General features: G+C 36.1%; 1 protein-coding gene across 7 annotated transcripts in view; it reads right to left on the reverse strand.

Moving 5' to 3' along the window:
- Positions 1-18,796: 18,796 nt before the first annotated feature.
- ATG4C (autophagy related 4C cysteine peptidase) overlaps positions 18,797-23,203 on the reverse strand; it is a 64,927-nt gene continuing 60,520 nt past the window's right edge. For 5 of the 7 annotated variants that reach the window (XM_081054865.1, XM_081054866.1, XM_081054864.1 and 2 more), the window contains one exon: positions 18,797-19,943. In XM_081054865.1, the coding sequence (XP_080910991.1) occupies positions 19,776-19,943 (168 nt within the window). In that variant the 3' untranslated portion in view covers positions 18,797-19,775. The remainder of the gene's footprint in view (positions 19,944-23,203) is intronic. The other 2 variants (XM_081054869.1, XM_081054868.1) reach the window with 1 other exon arrangement.

Here is a 23,203-nt window from a genome sequence, read left to right on the forward strand (position 1 = left end):
AGAGAGACATTTTATGGGCAGTTGACTAAATGGTAAAGAAAATCCCCTAAAATGTTATTTTGAACCTATTATGCTGAAGCTCTATTTCCGATCCTGCTCCTTGACTTAATCTATTGTAGAGCATTTTGTTCCAAGTCAGGAAAAAAATGGCATTGATTGACTTTAAAAGTCCACCTTTATAGAGACTTTGTAGATGCTCATTTAATAACTGTGACTAGCCTGATTAGCTCGATTGGTTAGGTCACAATGATTGACACCAGGGGTGCAGATGCATTCCTTAACGTGAACCGGTCAGGTTTACCCAGAGCAACTATGTCTTACACCTTTTTCCCTGGACAAATATCTTGTATGCAGGTTCAGTGTGGCAGTTCATCTCCTGGAAAAAATAATTATGGTATGTGTTCTATTGCCAAGGTATTAGTAGACCTCTTTCCTGTTCAAAGGACATGTTATTTTCTTTTTTAGACCTGAGGAGATGAATGGTTTATTGTGCCCACATCTCCACAAAATGATAGCATCTTCAACAGCTCAGATTTGTAAACCCATATGACTATATTTTGGAGAGTAAAGAGCTGCTCTTTGTAAAAATGAGATAGACTATAGGCTGGAACCAATCAGACACAGATCAAACCTGAATAAATCATTAGCAAGAATCTGGGATTTCTTTGACTAAATCTGAAGAAAGGAAATTTCAACTGAATGTTTTACATAATTTTTAAAATCAACTCTACTTTTTGAGGGAGCATTACCTAGTTTGTGACCTACAAGACTTTGGGCAGGGGATATTAGTTGATAAAAACATCTGGGTGTCAATCACTATTTAAACTTCCAAGACCTGACCCAGTAAATTCATTCTTCAGGTAATCATGCCCTGGCTTCTGCCATGTTTATTAGACCTACTGGCCAAACTCAGTTCTGCCCACATGGATTTACTGTATGTCCATTTTTGGAGATAATGAGAAATTTATAAGATACTTTATACTTGATATAATTATATGGGGTCACTTTTCACTTTCATTCTACATGTTGACTCACTAACTTGGATGCCATGTTTTGACCACTAGGCAATCTTTGTCAAGCCTGGTTACTTCTGAGAGTATGCTGATCACTGCTCTGAAATTCCCATGCAAATATATAATTAAAATGTATCTGTAGCTCTCTTTTCTTATTTCTCTTTAATCCCAAATTTCCCAGTTTCCACAGTTTCATTAACTGTTTATTTTTGTTGTAATCAGAGTACAATACTTTTTCCAGTTCATGGGCCACACTACTTGTGGTACCATTCCTTCAGTCCATCATATCCAAGGCTTGCCTCAGTGTTGCTACCTATGGTAAATGATAACTAGCAACAGATAGAAATGTGAACTCAGGCATTAGAGATGCTAGCTAGACAGAACAAAGAAGCTTTAGTGAAAGATTCTTTCAGGATCTGGCTCTCTGATACTAGCACAGCCAAGTCAGGTTCGATCAAGGTCTCACCCAAGTTCTCCTGCTCTGCACAGATGCACCATGGTGCCATTTTGCCCTGCTGAAATAACTCTTCTAGGTAATTCTCTTCACTGTCTCACCAGGCAAAGCATCTGATTGTCAGGAATAAAAACAAACAAAACTATCATTGCAAAATGTATGCATATTCAGTTTTTCCTTATTTCTTTTTAACCAGCATATGTGGGGATAGGAGAAAACAGGAAGCAAAACTCAGGTTCTAAACATTTTTCCAAATGGATCCAAGGCTGGTTCTTACCAACTGGAAAGAAAAATGAGCCCAACAAAAGAAAGGTTCTAATCAGAATATTATGACTATAATATGACTAAGTTTCCCCTGACTAGGCTCTTTTTGGGGGGTAGAAAGATGCAGAATAGCTTATGGAACATTTCAAAATGATTTCCTATAAGCATTTTGCCCCCTTTTAAATCACACATAGCCCTTGAGTACACTGAGCAAACAGGCTGGGTGGTTTTAAGTCTGTCCACAGTTGGCAAGACATATGATGCATTCAGTGATATCCACCACCACAAAAGTTGGTTTCCTCACAAACCTCCCAGCAGTACATGGATGACAATGTGGATTTTCTTTTTTTTCTTTCTTCAGAGAAGCTTATACATAATCCTATCACTATCCTAGGCACCTATTAACTATGATTGAAACAACGCCCATTGGAAGTCTTAAAATCTTAACCACCAGTTTTACTTCTAAAATAAAGTAAACTGCCAAAAGTTCTGATAAAAGTGACAATTTATATTTTTAAGTAGTACAACTGGAATTTTCCTATAGCTGTAGACAAAGGAATTCTTACTCAGATAAGTAGAAGAGCACCAATAAATTTAAGGTAGCTTATGCAAGTTAGGCACTAATGAATGTCATCTTCTGTTTTGTCATGAAAAAAGATCTTTCTGCTGCTAAAGGAGACTGATTTAGATTATGAATAGCTGTAGTGATTTGCAAAAATGGCTCCAGAGAGATAGAATGAGACTCCATATAGTCATGGCACTTGAGGTTTCTGCCCTTTTTGTTGAAAATTAATTTGTCCTGTGGGTTATTGGATTCTAGCTCAGCCAATGTATATTGCTCAGTCATCACAAATTTACTTAAAATTTAGTGTAGCTGAAGTTCATTCAACAAGACAAAAGTCTACAGTTGAAAGCTTCTAAAAATCTTTTTTAAAAACTGGCTAACAGTGTAATTGAAAGTGCTGGCATCTAAGTAGATTCACATAATGTTTTGCAGGTATCAATATATACTCTCTTACTATGTTAGAAATAGATTTTTCACTTGTTTCCCAAGGAAAAGCAGATAGGGAGAATTTATCATCCTTTGGTAAGAGGACATTTTGGCTGAAAGTTCCACATCCCTCTGCCCCCCCTCAAAAAGCCCTAAATTCAGACTAGATTCTATAATACATACCCGTGTATTTCATTCATTCACGTATTTTATGTAATTTCAAAACAAATATTTTTTAAAGCAAATAGATTATATAACTCCTAAGGCTTCTAAATACCAAATACATTACACGAGAGAGAAATCGAAAGTACACAAATTATATCTCCCTGTTGCAGCAACTCTTACCGCAGGAAGGACGCTACAGCATGGAGGCTTATAGACGGGGCGGGTCAGAATAAAGGGCATCATACCCCAGACAGAGCATCAGAAGACAAATCACTTGCTTTTGACAAAAGGAACACTAGTTTAGTGGCCATGCTCCTTTATCCAACAATAATGAGAGGAAAATAAAAGAGAGTAATCTTCAAAAGGGGCTATTGTGAGAAGATACAAAGGAGACATACAAAAAAAAAAAAGAGAGAGAGACAGACAGAATGAATAGTTAATTGTGGGAAACAGAGCCGTTTTAATTAATCTTTCCCTTAAAGTGATTTTCCTTACTATAATCTATAATTTTCATTTTGTACATTTAACTGTGTATATGTAATACACTGAACGCATTTAAATATGTGTGTTTGATCGTCCTTTCTCCCTTTGAAAATCTAGATGCATCTGAAACTTATTGGATAGCTAAAATCACATCAGAGCTCCTCATTTGTGATTGGGGCCATGGGGATAGCTCCTAATTAAGTTGATACACAGGAGGCAACAAACATTATTTATTCATTTCATTTATAGTTGAAAGATTACTAGGGAATAAGGCTGTTTTCTACTGAAATATTATACTACAAAGTAATTAAGAGATAAACCTAAATGGTAAAAACATTAGGATGTGTCATCTCATTAAAAAAAGAAAGCAAATGCTATTTGGGGTGACCTAAACCATCGTTTTGGACCTTTTTGATAGAGGCTTTTGTTTTATTCCTTGTACTTACATTATAACAGAACTACACAACTGATAAAGTTCAAACTGAAGCGATCAGCTCTTTGCTTGAGGGACAATTGCACAAAATGAGATACAGAATGCTAACCAAATCATGACACAATGGACTGGAAATTTTAGATTAATAAACCTCTTTCGGTGGAGAACTAAATAACTTTTACAGTTTTACCTATGGTTATTTGTTTCTCTGAAGATTTATGGTCCTCGCAAGAGATATGCATTTTATCTTTCACTTTCCAGATTAAAGAGAGATGATTTTAAACAGGTTTCTGACTGGCATAATCTGGAATCGCAGGTGATCTCAATTTTTTAAAAAATGCTGAAAGTGAACTTGCAAGTCAAATGAAAATGACTTTGCGCATGTCAGGTGCACAGGGAGAAAAATCTGCATACAGCTAAACAAGGCTGATTTTCTGTTACCAATACTGATCCCCTCGCCCTGCCCGGCATCAGCCAGGTGCAATCTGTACATGCTTAACCAGGAATTAAAACTCTTCGTGCGCCTGCTGCTTTAATTGATTGATGCTAAAAGTTTAGAAAATAAAACCTAACCAGCTATTACAAAGCGCCTTTAACCAAGCCTTCTCCTTGAAAGCAGGATCCTCAATTGAAACTGGCAGACCACATTTTTAGGTTTCAAGCAGCTCTGTCATTCTACAAGGAATGTGTCTGCCACTTCACACGATAGCTTGAGCTGAAAGACATGTACTTTGAATCAGAGAATCAATAGAACACTTAATGGACAATTAGGAGAACAGCTGTAGGACTGTCAGAGACCCATCTGTACACAGCTCAAACAGCAAGCCTGGACAGGGCCCGGAAAACAAAGTACACTGCTCCAGGGCACTGGCCCCAGTACAAAACCTCCCTTTCATTTCTCATTTAATGTTAATATAGTGTTCTTTTTCATTACAAATTTTAACACGTGTAGAAAATTATGGAAATTGCTTAAGCCATTTGTCAACTTATATCATGTGAATTGATCAATAAATTTCACTACTTTGTTGTTAATGTAGATAAATTTTGGCATTTAATTAAGCTCCAGTGAAAATGTGGCCACTTTTAATTTCAGCAGATGCTGTCATTTCATTTGTAATACATAACTACAGGGGTAAATACAACCCAATCATGAATTATCACTAAATATTTATAGACAACGTAGCAATTCAGAAAACAGACAAAAGATTTTTACAATGAAACAATTACTGTGTGCAAAACCTGAAATAGGTGGCGATGAACTCTAATAGGAGCTGTGAACAGAATCTTAATATTGTAGCTCCACAGAAGAATTACATATGTATTATTTTTATCTCATGAGCCTGCCTCCATACATTGCATCTCTATTAGGCAGACATAATTTCAAATTCTTTTCACAGAATTCTTCCAAATGTTCAAAGACAGTTTCCCAAGTTTGTAGAAACATTAAAATTTATAAATCAAAAGCATCCATTCTTTGATATTTCTTTTTGTGAAATTGATTTGAATACAATTTGGGAGGCTTCTCTTAATGGTTAAGAGCAAAATTTTCTGATGCTTATGTCACACACATGATTTGGAATTGGGGCTATAAGGTTGGTCAAGAGGACACCGGGATAGGGAAAGGAGACAGAATGCCAGACAATGGAAGAGGCAGAGTGAAGTTTTTAGGTTTCCTCCATATGGCCTGAGGGGCCCCAAGATGAAATCCCGCTCCTGACAGACAGAAGCCCTATAGCCTTCACCCTCCGTGGAGTAGTCTGACATGATAAACTGCTGTATCTCATTGGAGAAGGAATAGGCTGCCTCACGGTGAATCTGCTGGTACCTTCAGGGAAAAGGGACTCGAAATCATACTGCTGTCTTTATATGTCATCCACTCCATAACGCCCATTCCCACCATTGTGTAAATGCTTCTGGAGCGGGGCGGTCACTGTATTTTCAGCAGAGGAGCAGATCTGAAGGCTTGTGTGTAGTGCCTTTGTGAGTATTTTAAACAAAATAAAGTTTAGGGAAATCAAAGCTGATCCCTCATTCCTATTTTACAACGTCTCCATGTCGAATTGGCCATCACTGCCGAGGCGGCTTGGCACTTTCTGTTGGTCTGGCAGAAGAGTACGTGGTCAGAGAAGATGATTCTCTAAATTCAGACTCTATTAGAGAAATCAGAATTAAGCAGCCAAAGGGAAAATGGATTGGGTCTTCTTGCTGAACCAAATTATACATCTAAATTCCCAGCCAAAATTCTCTCTGGCTCACCGTCACATGTTCATATTTCTTTTTATTCCAAAATTTAAATTTCCTGAGACTTGAGGCCTTATTTTTCTACCCCTAAAAAGTAGAAGGGGCTGGAAAAATCCACCTCAGTTCTGATACAGATAATTAGGGATCCTTTGATAGTCTCTGAAATCTACGTTTTCACAAAGTCATATCCTGGTATTTTCCTGAGTCACGTTAAGTCCACGAATTTCTTTGTCTTTGGGGGGAAACTGAGAAAAAATATAGGTTATTGTATGAGCTCAGGAAATACTGGCATTTGTTGAATATTGGATGTGAACATTAAAGCGGTAAGAAAGTTAACGTATGTTAATAAATCAGATGAGAAACAAAAATTGAAATTCTAAAAATTTGAGATGGTAGTTAAAGATGGCCACAAAATTCCTTGCCATTTCTCCCATCAGTAAATGGAGTCCATTTCCTCTACCCGTGAATCTGGGCTGATCTTACAAGTTATTTTCTTCAGTAGAAGTTAGCAAAAGTGACTGTGCAAAAGCCTAGCCCCAGCCTTGAGAAGGCCTAGAAGATACTGCTTTTGTGCTCTCTTAGGAGTCGGCTGCCCAGTTGTAAAAAAAAGTTTGGGATAGACTACTTGTTGATGAGAAGTCACCTGGAAGATAAGAAACCATCTTGGATATTCCAGCCCCAGAAAAGCTCCCAGTTGAAAGCAGCGAGCATGAGTGACTACAGCTTCACCATGTGGAGCAGAAGAACCTCTCAGCTGAGCTCAATCAACCCACTGAACCACGAGAAATAACAAATCCGTATTAGGTTAAGCCACGAAGTTTTCAGACGATTTGCTGCACAGCAATAGGTAACGGAAACAGAGATTTTATCATAAAAATCTCTATTATTTTTCTGCTCATGTCCTACCCTCCTTCTGAAATTATGCCAACTGACAATCAACATGTATCTTCCTATGCCTCTTGCAGAAGAAGTGACCCAATAATAATAAAACAACAAGCCAAGATAGGAATTGGGGATGGAGGGGGTACAATTATTTTTACAAGGGAGCTCAGACCGATTCCCTCTGCTTATTAGTTTTCTGCTTTCTCTCTTTAGTTTCACTCAATATCCCAAGCCTACAACAATGCTCAAAGTGGACGCCAAAAAGGAAAGGCAGTTTCTGTGACAGGAACTCTATCCCTTTCCAGAACTCTGGTCTTGAAAGTCAACTGAACGACTCAATTTACTTAAATCTGAATAGACTTTAAAAAACATCCGGAGATGTTCTGCTGTTTAATAAGTTGCCAAACACTAATTATTTAAAATAAATCTTCTCTCAGCTAAAAGAATGAACTAGATTCTAATCATATCTGTCATATTAGCTGTGTAACCGGGCAAATAATTTTATCTTTTGGGGTCTCAGTTTCCTCATCTTTAAAAAGAAGACAATGGACTAGATAATCTCCAAGGTCCCTTAAAACTTTGCTGCCTTTCAAAGATATATGTCATTTTTCAAGGGATGCCAGCTCACTCTTAACCCCTTATTGTGATAGCATTAGTGTCAACTAAAAAGTCCTCGTCATGCAGGGTCTCTGGTCCCACTCCCCACACAAGAACTCATGCAGGATAGGGTGAGGCCAAAAAGGAACACCAACAGAGCCATGGATAGGGATTCATACCACTATAGTCTCACTGGCGGCTGGGTTGGAGACACAGGAAGCAGGAGCCACACGATATGCAATCTGCCACCTACTTCTCTGCCAACCAACCCACTTGCTAACTGCAATCCCCGCTTGCTAGCTCATCCACGGCAGTTATATCAGTGGCTAATGGCCAACTAGTCACAGCCGATGGCCAGCTAGTCACAGTGGATGGCCATCTACTACCCGAGCCAACACCTTTCCACATGAGGTCGAGAGCCTGGAAACTGCTCTTTGGGACTGTCCCCACAGTACTTCTCCATTGTCGAAGGCAGGAATGGATATACCCTTAATCTGATATTTTACACCTGAATAACTGAGATGATTATGTAATTAACTTTCTCTCAGAAAGCATAATCCTAATTTTTTAATTCCATCATTTTACAAGAACAATGAAGTATGACAGTTTGCCTTTAGCATGCAGTCCTCTGAATGTATACCCATTCTTTATAAAGTCCATAAGAAGTTAGTACATGTTTTGCTTGTGGAGAAGATTCTGAGAGGAACTGAGAGAGGGTAGCAGCTTTAACACAGAAGGTAATACCGTGTTTCCCCAAAAATAAGACTGGGTTTTATATTAATTTTTGCTCCAAAAGGCGCATTAGGGCTTATGTTCAAGGGATGTCATCCTGAAAAATCATGCTAGGGCTTATTTTCCGGTTAGGTCTTATTTTCGGGGAAACAAAAAACGGTAGCTTCAAAACTCACTGATTCCTATGGTATGTCTGACATTGAAAACGCTGCCGCTGAAAATTCTGTTGTATTTCAGGGAGTCTTCATGAAACTTTGCTAATTTCTGGGTTTAAGAAACAAGATATTAATGTGTCACACAAGTCTAATTAAAAAACAAATAAGCAAAAATAAAGACTTAGGGTTCTCTACCTCATTGCATTATTATAGTAAAATATGATAAATGTTTGGTATGGTAAATATGGCGAAGTTAGTTTTCACTTATAATATCTAGGGATAATATGGTTTATTAATTCCACGACAATTCCAAAATTTAGTAGTTTCAACCCTTTAGGAATCAAGTAGATCTGAGGTAGAATACCTGCTGGGTAGCCTTGGGCAATTTGATTAATCTCTCTGAGTCTCAAGTTCCTTCCCTAGAAAGTACAGATTTCTGTTCATGGCATAAAAATGAGACAATGCATAAAAAGTGCCTAGAATAGTAAGACTCAGTAAATAGAAGTTACAACTAAATGTGAGCTGTATGAGAGCAGGAACCTTGACTGTTTCCTTTACCTTTCTATCTTAAGTACATAGATAAGCTGTGGAAGTAAAAGCTGTTGTACTCTGGACAACAGCTCCAACCTCTTTCCACGGCTTTGTTCATCAGGTAGAAATCACTTGGTTTGAGTTTCAGGCCTTTAACGTCCTCTGTTCAATACTAACAAAAAATGACCATCTAAAAGACAAAAACCAGAGAGATAAACCCTACATAGATCACAGATCCCTGCTAAATTAAAAGTTATAAGTATGAACTAATGACAACAACGGCTCACATGAAATAAGAAAATCCCTTAGCACAAAATAGGTAACTTTGGAAGTTGTGCTAACTACCTTTACAAAAGCCACTACTTTGGTGAGCTTCTGCTTTGGTGACAGTTTTCTCACAGACAAGCAAGTGAATTGTTACAGGGGATTCCTGCATAGTAGTTGTAACTCAGTCCGGTAGAGATATAAAATAGAAAGAGGTTCTAGACAATTTGCCCTAGGTCTGTCAGTGACCAAATCAAAAATTAGAATTCACGTTGCTTCATTTCCCTCATCATCATTCAATTATTGACCATACTTATTTGCATCCTATACTGAGAGAGAATTTGATTAGTGGTATGAAGCAACAACAGAAAACAGGTGTATAATGTATGTTCTCAGTCTTTCTTCAGAGAATCTAGGCTGAATTTGCAACACACTAGAAGAAATCTTATAAAAATCAATGATCAAAGCCTGCCCAGGGGTCCTCCTGCCCTGGATAAAAAATCAATTCTGATTCACCTTCATATGAACGTTCTTTTTTTGTGTGGTAAACATTGGTTGAGATTATGCCATCCCAAATGGTACCAAATCTATGCCTCATCAATCATCTGTGAAATGAGCCAGTTCACTGAGTCTCTACCTATGGCAAACACAAAGTAGATTCACACTCCAAAACAAAATTACTGCAGGCCAATCTTTCTATAATTACAGAGAGCAAATATAGTTATTGGTAAAGCTAAAGTCAATTAAGACACAAGTATAAGGCTTAAAAGGAGAAAAGAGAGTTAGGGAAATCTGCTAGAGATGGGACCAAACCACAAATATGGAAGCTGGCATTAAATGTTCTAGGTCCCTGATAAACCATGGTACATGACATGAACTCATAGCAAAACACACTGGTATTCTGTATTTGTCCACTCCCACCCCTGTGAGAAGGAAGATCGTACGCAATAGGAAATGGAGGGGATAGTTTATGAGAAGCATTACGACAGACAGGACTCAGGCTGATGTTTAGGTATCTTGTTCTTTGTACTCAGGGTTGGATGTACAAGTTACATAAAAGCCCTCAGCTGATTCTACATCTTCACTTTCACGTCAGCTTGCTTGTAGATTTTGATGAGCTTTTAAGATTCTAAGAGCTAGTCTATCTAAATGTAAACAATGATACTAATTTGGGTGTTTCTTTTTTCTACACGCTAATATTAAGAGAGTATCCTTCTTTACGCTGTGGAAATCAAGTAAACCACAGTAAAGGCCTGTCTGTGGCTTGAGGAGAAGCTGACTTGAATTAGAGACGTGGGTTTGGTTCAATTTCCAGAGGACACCAAATAACATTAATGGATCATAGTGAGCCTCACCCTAGTTCTTCTTGAGAAGTTGATGTGTACATGTGCATAAAATGTATATTAGAAGTATATTAATACAATTCTATCTCAACAGATTTAATTCTTAAATGCTACATATACTTGTTTAATCTCCCGTTTTAAAAGTAGAAAAGGTTAGATTATAACATCAGGTTAGCTCTCTTTGAAGCAGGTAATAATTAAGTTGATTCACTGTTGCAATTACTGTCAAATCCCCCTTAATTACCAGAGATTTTATAGCAGCTTCATTATACGTCTGCTGTAATGCATTGTGGCCCTAAGGAGAAGTGTTGCAGGAAATTCTGCATAGCATGGATAATTCTAACCTGCAGTTACAGCTTCCAGCCAAAGCTCCTGCACTAAATTTATCTTTTTTTGACATTTCTCCCTGTTACTCAAGCAGTTAAATGAGGTAACATTACTAAAATACCCACCTAACTTTGAAGGTTAGAATTGATTTCTCCATAGATATTAAAAACAAAACCAAAAAAATAGATGAAGGGATAAAGTAGCCTTCAATAATTCCTGAAGAAGCATTAAATTATATTTAATAATGGACTCATTATATATAATTATACATAAGCATGTACAATTATGGCATTCAAATAGATGTGAGATTGATATCTAAATCACGAATATATCTCATATTTCTACTACTCTTGGATATTTCTTATATGATAAGCTAGACAAAAAAATATTACTAAATCCCTAACAGAAAATCTTGAAAAGGATCATTGACAGCTTTTTATTTATCAATGATCTTTTCAACTCATTTCTGGAGAAAGTAATCATTTTCAAACGGTCATTTTTAAGTTTCTGTATCACTGCTTGTTTTCACTGGAAAAATCTTGACAAATCAGAGCCTGTAAATTGAGCCAAGTTCAAAACAGATAACTGAATAATGTCGCTCACAGATCCCTTTTGGACCAAGGAATTTACTCCATAGAATATATTAGATTCAGAAAGGGCTTGCAGTGTCAATGACACTATTGGCAGCTGTGTTAACAGTTAAGGGCCTGGCTTTGTACAGCAACACAGTTATTAAATTTCTCCAGAGACCATGACTCATTAATCAAATATTCATACATCTCTGTAAATACACACTGAACAGAGCATACCCTCAGAGCTGCGCATCCCGACACAAGTGCTCTTTCATGTAACACTGACAAAATCCTGAGAACATGCGGTCATGTTTTGCATTTCTAATGCACTATGTACTCTTTAATAGTCCACTTCCTAAAAACAGAACACAAATGATCTTACTGATTGCAAGTGTTAGAGGGTTACAATTAAAATTATTCCACTATTGCTTCATACCATCTTTTTTTAAAACGAGGACAGTGAATTGATTCTTCTGTTCTTTGTTTACCATCAAACAAGTAATTTTTTCCCAGGCGGATGAAGAAACCCAGGGCCATGCTCCTATTAATACAAGAATTTGTATTAGCATGAAAACAACAAATCACTACTTAAACTAGGAAGGCCAAATAACTTAACATATTAGCAGACATGAACTTGCTATATTTTGCAAAGTCCTCAGTCTGTTTTACAGCACTGGGAGTTTCCCCTTTATTGTACAACAACAAAAGGTCTTTCTCAATCGTGGTCTCTGGAAAATTGGGGTCGAAGGCCAGGCAAAGAAGAGAAGGCTCAAAATGTCGCCTCATAAGGCTACTAAGATCAGACTCTTCACCTCAGAATGGGCAGGATGTATTATGCAAAGGGAAGAGAGAAAAGGAGCATCTTACATAAACTTCCCATCCATCTAGCAGTTTCTAAAACAATGGGAACCTGATTTTCAATGCCAGTAAAATATAGGTAAATCTGTCAAGTGCCATCTCTTCTTCAACCTCTCCAGTCTACTAACCAAACTGCCCATGTCTTTAAGCCTGGTTTCCAAATTTCTGGCTACATTAGGTCAAAGACTTCCCTTGCACAGTCACTCTGCTTTTGTCCCCACGCAGCGCCATTCTCCTGCACTCTCGGGGATATTTTCGCTAGCACCTTTGGAATCTCTAACTCAATGGTGCAGAGAAGACTAGAACAGGCTCTGGAATCAGGAGAGGTTTAAATCCCGAATCTGCCAAGTTATCAACTGTGCTAACTCCGCAAGTCACCTTACCGTAACTGACCCTCAGTTTCTTCATCTGTAAAATGGAGACAATAAAAAATACCTATTTTTCCTGGGATTTCTGTGACGATTAAACTAAATAATAAATATGTATTAAAGACTTAGTAAGTGCCCAGTAAACGTTAGTTATTGCCGTTGGTATGATCACTGCAGTCATTCATCCTCTAACTCTTCACAGTGACTCAAACCTTGATTTTTCCTGACAATCCTAATTCTTTCCTAGACTCAACTAGCAAAGAGACTCCTCCTTCCACTTAGTAAATCCCTCTGATTCAGAGGGGCAGCGTTGCCTGCCCACGTCCAGGTGCTGGCTCTATCGTTTCACACCCTCTCTTACTGACGCTCATACCATCCACGTCAAACACTCAAAATGCTCCAATTTCAGCCTGAACTTCCGCCTTGCCCCTCATTCTTACAAGCTTCAATCACTCTATTGCTCTGGTTTCCGCCTTTTTTAAATCCTTTGGTAGTCTGGTAAAGTCTCTTCTTATTAGGACCCATTCTTATTAAAATGTTTTCAAATGTAAATGAAATGCATATGGTTACAAAGGAAAGGTTTTAAAATATTATTTAAATTTGTGATATATAGTAATATATTTGCTTTAAACACATTAATAAGTCCTAGCAGCAAGTCATATCCATAATTTCATAGCAGTGTACATATTTCAAGATAATGGCATTATGATATGAAAGTAATATGATTTCTATCAGTGACAACATCCCAGGTACTGCTGATATTACGATACTTTGTTGCCTACATTCTTAGTGGAAGGAAATACCGTGTTTCCCCGAAAACAAGACCTAGCTGGACCATCAGTTCTAGTGTGTCTTTTGGAGCAAAAATTAATATAAGACCCGGTCTTATTTTACAATAAGACCCAGTATAATATAATGTAATATAATATAATTAATATAATTTAATATGTAATAAATAATAAATATAATATAGCAAGCCTTATATTAATTTTTGCTCCAAAAATCGCATTAGAGCTGATAGTCTGGCTAGGTCTTATTTTCAGGGAAACAGGGTACTTATATTTCAGTTGGATTAGTGAAAAAAGATTTTTTTGCATCCAAATTCATGGACCCTTGAATTCTACTCATGTGTCCATCAGTTTAGGAAACCTCTACACTACATGACCTGCTGTTCCCCAGCCTCATCTAAATTTATTAAGTTCATTCATAGACTCTATAGAATTACATCTAAATAAAACAGACTCTAAGGGCAGGGCTTGAGAAATGTGAAATCTGCATATTTTTAAATGTTAGAACTAAATCCTTGTTCTTCTGACTTCTATACCCTTTGTTTCTTCCTTTATAGCATCCTTCCTCCCCTGTCTCTCTCCCAGGCATCTACCTACACAAGTATAAATTTCAGCCTGACACTCAAGGCCCTCAGTAATAAACGACGTATGTTTCATCCTTACCACTCATTCTTCTATCCACATAATTGCAGGATGTTTATCATCACCCGTTACTAAAAGCCAGCAGTGCTCCCTAGTCAGTAGAACAACCAAAACCAGCCACATGCACTGGTTTTGGGTCCTGGAAAAACATGTGTGTGGACCCTGTCTCTGGGTCTTTGTGCTGTTCCCTTCTTATTCATCCAAATACTTCTTCCTTGCCTGTATATAAATCATACCAGACTTATAGGATTCATTTCAAATGCCATGCCTTCCATGAAAACTACCCTCGTCCCCATAACCAGGGGGTGCTCTCTTTTGAAACCAAATATTTTAATTACTTTGTAGAATTTCTCCTATAAGTGTTCTCTTCCCCTACCAAGTGTGACAGGTTCTTTTGTGTGTATTTTCCCCACCCTTAAGTAAATTTCTAGGCCCCCTGATAAAAGTGTCACTTTTTATCTCAATGTATTCTATAGAGCCTTACAGACATTCAATATTGGAATGGAATTAAGAGGGTTTAGTTTTGGTTTTGTCCTTTTCTAATTCTTGCTCTCCAATGTCGGTTCAAAAAAAAAGCAAACATACTCTTAAAACCTTTTCAAATCTTAAGACAGATGAATGAAGTCTTGATAACAGTTTTAAAGGCTAACAATTATTGAGTACTCAGTTTGTGCCAGGCATTTTTCTAAGTGGTTTTGCATGTCCAATGTGATCCTCAGTTAATCCTCATAATAGCCCAACGTGATAGTTACAATCATCCCTATTTTACAGATGAGATTAAATAACTTGTTGAAGGCCATGTAGCTAGTAAAAGTCACTATTTGAGCAAAGCCAGTCCAACTCCAGTTTAACCAGTTTCTGAATGCCATCTTCACTGTGTAACACTGGAGCTTAACAGAGAAATATTTATTTTTCCCAAAATATAAGAAGTCATAATTTTTTCCAAACTAGTAGTATTGAGTGAATATGTAAAATCTTACTTTTGAAGCACTTATTCCGGCTGACAACTATAATATAATCTACTAAATCATCCCAATCTGCAAACCTTTTCAATTCATATGCTTTTATCTGTGTCAGTTTCCTATGGTACATTTGCCTAGACACACTCAAAACTTGCTGTCAATCATTCTTTCATTCTCTTGTTATCAGACTCGTATTGAATTTCTAACTTTCCTTTGTTTACAATTCCTGCTTATAAAATACTTTTTCTTTAACTTTATTAAATTTATTTTTAAATGTGTTTTTCCAGGACCCATCAGCTCCGTCAAGTAGTTGTTTCAATCTAGTTGTGGAGGGCGTAGCTCATAGTGGCCCAGGAATGGATTGAACCAGTAACGCTGTTGTTAAGAGCACCACGCTCTAACCAGCGGAGCTCACCAGCGGCCCCTAAGATACATTTTTTGAAACCCATGAATTCGCAATTTTTATTACTATAATTATAATATATAATTATAAATTATAACAATTTATGTTAGTAAAAATATAAATATATTTACAATTATCAATTTAATTTTCAATACTTTAAATGAAAATCAATTTCTATAGAATTTTTTATGATTCATTCTGGAATGACATCCAGTATCTGGACTGTTGACTTAAAATAGGGGAAGACTGAGTTTCTAAATTTCTGAAGGAATTGGCTATAGGACGTTTCCAGTTTTTCCTGGTCTGATGTTTCACATTTTCAATTCAGAATCTCAAGATATTTGGTCTAAAAGCTCAACTGAATAGAGTACTACTGAATTGTGGTTGAGTGACAATACTGAGACTATAATAAATATATGAAATATATTCTCCTAAAATTTTTAAAAAGACATTTGCTCTTTTTTTTATAGAAAATAATAATCCCTTATCCTTTCCAAGAAATTGCCTCTATCAATATATTCTGGATATCTTGCTTCTATTTGACTATTATTTTAAATTCTGTTTTCTTCTTACCTTATGTCTGTTTCAATAGAAATTCATATCATTATTTAATATTTTAAAGTGTTTTCTCATTATCTGTTCTTCCTCTTGTTTCCCATTTGGAAAATCCTTCATAATGTTTTTATGGTGTTTTTATAAGGTTTATATGAATATATAGTCAAAAAGACTTAGGTATACAATGCAAGCTACAAAGGTGCCCTGTGATAATTCATGAAAATGAAACATTTTTCAGTAGCAAAAAAATTAGCAGATAAAAGAAAAAAAACAAACAAACCTGGATTAGTAAGGTTTGACCAGAAATACAGTGCTTTCTGGCATGGAATACTATAAAGTAACTAGAGATCTTTAAAAAAAAATAGAGATTTCTGATCTACGATTGGATTATACAGATAAGTCATTTTTGCTGTTTCGTTCCTTTAATTCTTCTAAAAATAAGATAGAATTAACATATGTATTTTTAGATATGTTTGCTCTTGGACAATGTTAAGTCCTAAGGTTAACAACACAAAAGTGACCTAAAATTTTAATTTGCTAAAGTTGTCTTCTCACTAATACAGATTTAATGGAGTCAGCTTAATGTAAAACCAGAAAAATCTATACCACAGGGAAATTCTTTTGGATATACTTATACTCTGAAGGATGTTTTCATTCACTCATTCAGCAAATGATGACTCTCAGGATTGCCTGCTGGTGGTTAATACACTGATAAAATGGAATTCAAAGTGTCAATTCTTATGAAGAAGATAGGAAAGAAATCTTCACCATGAAAAGTCACATCAAAAATTTTAAAAATTCATTTCTGAAATGTTAATGGCAAAATCTAGTATCTTAATATTGATGTCCAAATGGAGGATCCTCCTATCGTAATTCTGACAGAACACCCATCTTCGAATCTTATCCTTTTTTACTTTCCTTTATTCCAGGCTGAAAACGATAATCCATAAGCTTTATTGACTGAGTTTCACTGGCTGTCAGAACTTTAAATAAAATCTGTGTTCAAAACAAAGTCTGGGGCCGGCCCAGTGGCTCAGACCGTTGAGCTCTGTGCTCCTAATGCAGAAGGCTGCTGGTTCAATTCCCCCATGGGTCAGTGGACTCTCAACCGCAAGGTTGCCGGTTCGACTCCGGCAAGGGATGGTGGGCTGTACCCTGTGCAACTAACAACGGCAACTGGACACGGAGCTAAAACTGTGCCCTCCACAACTATGATTGAAAGGACAACTTGAATTGGAAAAAATCCTGGAAGTACACACTGTTCCACAATCAAGTCCTGTTCCCCTTCCTCAATAAAATAAAAAAAGTCTGAAACCAGAATATACAGTACCTCTATTCTAATTATAATGATGTAGTTTTATTGCTGCCTTTCCAATGAAAGATTATCACAACTTTTTGCCTGGTCCTCAGCTGAAGTTGAATAACAGGTAGGCTTTCTCTACCTGTTATTCCATCAGCCTATCTGTCAATTTTCACGAATGCATACATCCACTCATATATATTGTTAAATAGTTTTTATGTGCATATTATGCTGATAATTTCTGATTCTAAATGTTTATTCTCCATCATAGGGATGATTGTATTGTACTATTTATTTGTGTATACAATATTCTGAGTATTTTCAATATAATTCAATGTTAAGAAAGTTTCTGCCTCCTCTCACCTCAACTTTGTCCAGATACAATTTTGTCTCATTCCAATATCCTACGTAAATACGATCCCCAAATATGCTCAGAAGAGAACAGAATGCTATCCTATAACTCTAAACTTTTCCAGAGTTCTTGTAAGAGAACACTTAAAATTAATCCTGATTCATTTGGAGGTGTGGGTGCTCTCATCCGATTTGCTTGCTGAGAATCCTGCAAATACTGTAGGTGTACAGGAACAATAAACTGCAATAATTTAGAGGAAGGGACTACAGTGTATACAATCAGGCCTACCACTGACTTCCTGTTCCTGCACTGCTTTGACTTTCTAGGAAAATTAGTACTGGACTTCATTTGTCCAGATCTTATTTAGGATACAGGAACATTTGAGATTTCAGACTATTTATTTCAATTTAATAAACTATCCTCCCTGGGAAATGCCAAACCTGATTTCTCTCATCAGGCATACAAAAGCAATCTGTCCACTTTGTGTCCACTTTGCATGCAACTCTAAACCTAACAAACAGGCTTTCTGATGGAAGAGATCAATGACTTTAAATGATACACAATGTTATGTCCTTTTTTTTTTAAAAAAAAAAGATTTTTGGGGGGAAGGGGAACAGGACTTTATTGGGGAACAGTGTGTACTTCCAGGACTTTTCTCCAAGTCAAGTTGTTGTCCTTTCAGTCTTAGTTGTGGAGGGTGCAGCTCAGCTCCAGGTCCAGTTGCCGTTGTAGTTGCCGTTGTAGTTGCCGTTGTAGTTGCCGTTGTAGTTGCCGTTGTAGTTGCAGGGGGCGCAGCCGACCATCCCTTGTGGGACTCGAGGAATTAAATCGGCAACCTTGTGGTTGAGAGCCACTGGCCCATGTGGGAATCGAACTGGCAGCCTTTGGAGTTAGGAGCATGGAGCTCCAACTGCCTGAGCCACGGGGCCGGCCCCCAATGTTATGTCTTTATAAGTCACCTTTCCACCTTGAAACATGGAATCTCCACAAAATAAGTTAATATTTGGCTTTCAGAGCAAATTATCATTTGCCTTCATTATAAATAAACAATTCATTTGAACCAATGATTTTTCAAATGAAAGGATTAAAATAATCTCATTAAAACCAAAACAAAGGCATTTTATGTTCTCACATCTTTATTAAAGTATTTCTGTTATAATCCTGACTTAATGACTCCTGTACTTTTATGTCACAAATTTGCCTTTAAGTAACATATAATACACTTTAAGGCAGATTTACCTTAGAAACGGCCTCAGCTTCTAAATACCACTACAGTGATTTATACACATAAGAAAAATCACATAGATCATCTACTGATATCTTTCTTGGTTCTTTTCTTTAGATCTAAAAACTGCATAGTAAACAGAGTTCCCATAAAATTTTATTTTTGAGATAGGAAACAAACACTATTCCTACCTTAATATTGCCTTTCTCTGATCTGATTGGATGCTATTATTATTAATAACATAACCTTTAAATTTGTGGAAAAAAACCAATACTTTATATTCACTTCTCAGAAAAGATTCAACAGCAAGAAAAATGAGGAGCCATTATAGAATCATATTGCTAAGTACTCACAATTCTGCTTACATAATTGTATGCATATCACAGCTAACAATTACTATTTAACATATCAAGATACATACAAAAGTGTCCTTTGGTTGCATTAATATCAGGAGGCTAGGCAGCAAGGAAGATTCATTCTCTGGTCTTCTTGTCATTAGTATAAACTGAAGCTTTTGCAACTATTTGGTAATCCCGATTTTGGGGCCTATTATCACAAAACCTTCATGAGACTAGTGGCCTCAGGTAGAAGAATTTGAAGAATGGAAGGCTTGCAGTTAAGGTAGAGTTATCATTAGACGATCTCAGAGAAATAGGAATGCAGACAGAATCATCTGTCATTTATTAGAAATCAAGATTCATTAAATCATTTTTTTCAGAAAAATACCTTTAAAACTTGTATATTTTCAAATGTCCTTTTTTAAAGAACATATAAAATTAAGATATTTGTGAAAATAAACCAGTTTCAAGTATACTTGTTTCTTTTCCTTTTTCCTGCTTCAAGTTCTTCTCATCAAGCACAAATGTCCTCATCTTCTAAAGTAAGACAAACTCTTCTGCGCTAAATCTTTGTAATCCTTTCTTTTCATGCTCTGAGAAAAGGTCTTCTTCATTGGTTGTAGTAGATGTAAAATCATAGTCTCTGGAATGACCATTTACAAAAGTAAATAAGGGATATTTCTCTTTAGAAGAAATTTTCAGCATCTGTAACAGAAAGTACAGAAGAATCTCTTATTGAATGCAATAGTGCACAGTAGGACCACATGATGAAATCTAATGTTTCAGCCCTGTATCGCTCAATAGCTTTTCTCATTTACATTTATCCAGTGCAATTGCTTTACTGTCCTGGCTAAAAGACAAAAAGTTGGTCAGCATTGTATAATTTATTTACAGCCAAATACCTGCTTCTTCATTAGGACTAGACCATCAAAAATTAAGTGGATACATGTCATTACAGTATCATCATACATGACAAATATCTACATTCGTCAAAACCCATGTAAATGTATAACACCAAGAGTGAACCCTAATGTAAGCTATACACTGGGTGATAATGATGTGTCAATGTAGGTTCATCAATTGTAACAAATGTCTGGTGGGGATGTTGCTAGTGAGAGAAGGGAGCATGTGAAAACTTTCTGTATTTTCCACTCAATCTCGCTATGAACCTACAACCATTCTAAAAATAACGTCTATTAAAATATATACATATTAAAGGACAATTGAGCTGAACAATCAGGTTAAATGAAAACATATCAGTACATAATCATGGAGGGAGGAAATAATTTTAGGACAAATAAAAATAGAAATGCCAAAGGAGGCTTTAGAAATTATCTAACTCACTCTCATTCTATAAATGGGAAAATTGAGAGCCAAAGGATTTAAATTACTTTCCCAAGATGACTTAACAACAATAGCAGCAACAACAAAAAGAGATAAATGAATAATGAATTATTGGGATATTAGAACTTAATGATTTATCAACATGTCTTTCATACACCTTTCACAGCTCTAAGCACCGTATCAAGAATGTTTTTCAGACTTTCTTATTAAAACAAGAACCATTTATTTGAAAATATGATTCTGAAACTTTTATCAAAAGTGAAAACTTTAGTTTTCTTTTTTATATGATAAGAAAAGATACACTGTCAAGACTTTAAAGTCCCTCTATAATGGATAATATAAAATCGACATGAAAAAAAATTCCAAATTAGGTTATCTACAGAGGGTGCCAAAAATATGTATACACATTTTAAGAAAGGAAAACTGTATTGAAATTGAAATACTCAATATATACCGATAATAAAGGATGAATACAAGTCACTTTTGACTTCTGCAATTACAAAAGGTGCTCAAAGTGGTTATCATCAGTGTCCAGACACTTCTGATTACGGCGAACTACTGCTTGAGCAACACTGACCAAAGTGTCCACTTGTATATATTTTTTTCGGCATCCCCAGTATATGACGTAGGAGTATTATCAAATGAGATATCATACCAAAAAATACAATAAAATTACTTAATAACTTGGGGAAGTATTTATTATATGTTAAGAGAAAAAACAGGATATAAAGTTATATATAAAAACTAAATTATGTTGAAATAATTTTAAATATGTATTTTCAAAAAACTAGAAGGAAATACAACAAAATATAAGTGATCTCTAAATGAAAGAATTAGTGATTTTTTTATACTTCTACATTCCAAACTTTCTAACATGTATTTCTTGAACAGTAAGAACTCTTTTTTAAAAAATTTAAGATAACTAAATTTACTATCTTATAGTTGCTTTCCAAAAGGGGCTTTAGTGGTTTGCTCAACAATAACTTTAGAATAGGCAAGTTCTCTGTTCTATTTTAATAATATAGTCAGAGATACAGGAAACAGCTTTATTACATAAAAGACAAATCATAGATTTCTTTTCAGAAGGCCAAATATTTTATTACATTTTCCCTATATACTAAGTTGACAGGTTTCAGAATTTACAAAGGAAAAAGCTGGAGAACATAAGGTAAACAATTTCTTCCATCATAATGCTAGCAGTTGTGAGAACAGAAATAGACCAGGAGATGAGCACTTCTTCCCAGGCCAGACCTTTTCCACTAGTCTCTGACAGCACGTATGTAAAACTACACCCAGTCCAGAGAAGGCTATACCTATGTGGTCTACATTCACCACAGTGAAGCTACATTGAATGTAGGGGTTAAGTTCTAAATTCAGATCATAACACAAAAAATAAAGATAGGTAAAATCAATACAATCAAAATCACCTTCAAAAAGCCTTTAATTTGTCTAAAAGGCGCTATGCATAATTATGTGTATACAACCCTATTCAGTACCATGTACACATGTGTAATACAGTACAGAATATAGTAATGTACAGTATGTAATAGAGTACCACTGGAAAAATACATTACCTGTTTTATTTTGAGTTCATGTAGTTAAGCTGAAGTTAGATATACACGTGATGTTAACTCCATTCTCTCTCCTCACTACTCAATCTTAAATCTATAAAGCCTTACAGATTTAAGATTAAAAGCTGTAACCCAACTTTTACCCCTCACTATACTGAAAATACTCTCTTCTAGTCTGAAAATGAAAAGGCCTTTTATTAGTGCTTATTCTCTTGATATTTCTATAGGAATCAATACTTCTGAGCATCTTTCCAAAAATATTTATTTCCCTTGATTTCTGTAACATTTTGCTTTCAGATTTCTCCTATTTCCTGACCTATTTCTTCTCTTTCTCCTTCTTGACTCCCCATTCCAAAATGCAGATATTAATCAATTATTGATCCTTGACTCTATATATTCTATATTCTCTCTCTTAAAAATATTATCTACTCTCAGTTCCAACCATTTTTCTGTTAGGCATTATTACCAGCCATGTTTTACAGATGAGAGAACTGAAATATTGAGGGGTTAAGTGACTTGTGCAAGTTCACACAGCTAATGACTGACAGAGCCAGGAATTAAACGTAAGCAGCCTGGTTCTATTATATCCACTATATTATACCGCCTCCTCCAGTAAGTGGACACTTGTTGCAACATCAACTCAAATTGATCATACCAAAATAAAATTACCATTTCTTCCTTCCAAAATTAGCTCCTTTCCAGTTTTCCCTATTTCTATCACAGGTAACATAATTTATATTAATTAGGAATGGTTTTTGTTGCCAAATGACAAACAAGAACAAAATAAAAACAATTAACAATGGCTTTAAGTAACAGAAATTGTTTTATCACATAAGAGAAAGTCTGACATTGCTACTTGAGTTTCTTACACAGTTTCTACAATTCCCTGGGCCTTTCCCTCACGATCACAAAGGGCTGCTGAAATGCGAGGTGTTGAGTTTGCATTCCAGGCGGGGCGGTGGATGGAAGGGCAGTGACAGCATTGCATCCATATTTACCATTCCATCAGAAGAGCAAAAGCTTTCCCAGGAACTCCCAGCACACATCCAC

This window comes from Rhinolophus hipposideros (assembly GCF_964194185.1).
Source record: "Rhinolophus hipposideros genome assembly, chromosome: 8".
Lineage (NCBI taxonomy): Eukaryota > Metazoa > Chordata > Mammalia > Chiroptera > Rhinolophidae > Rhinolophus > Rhinolophus hipposideros.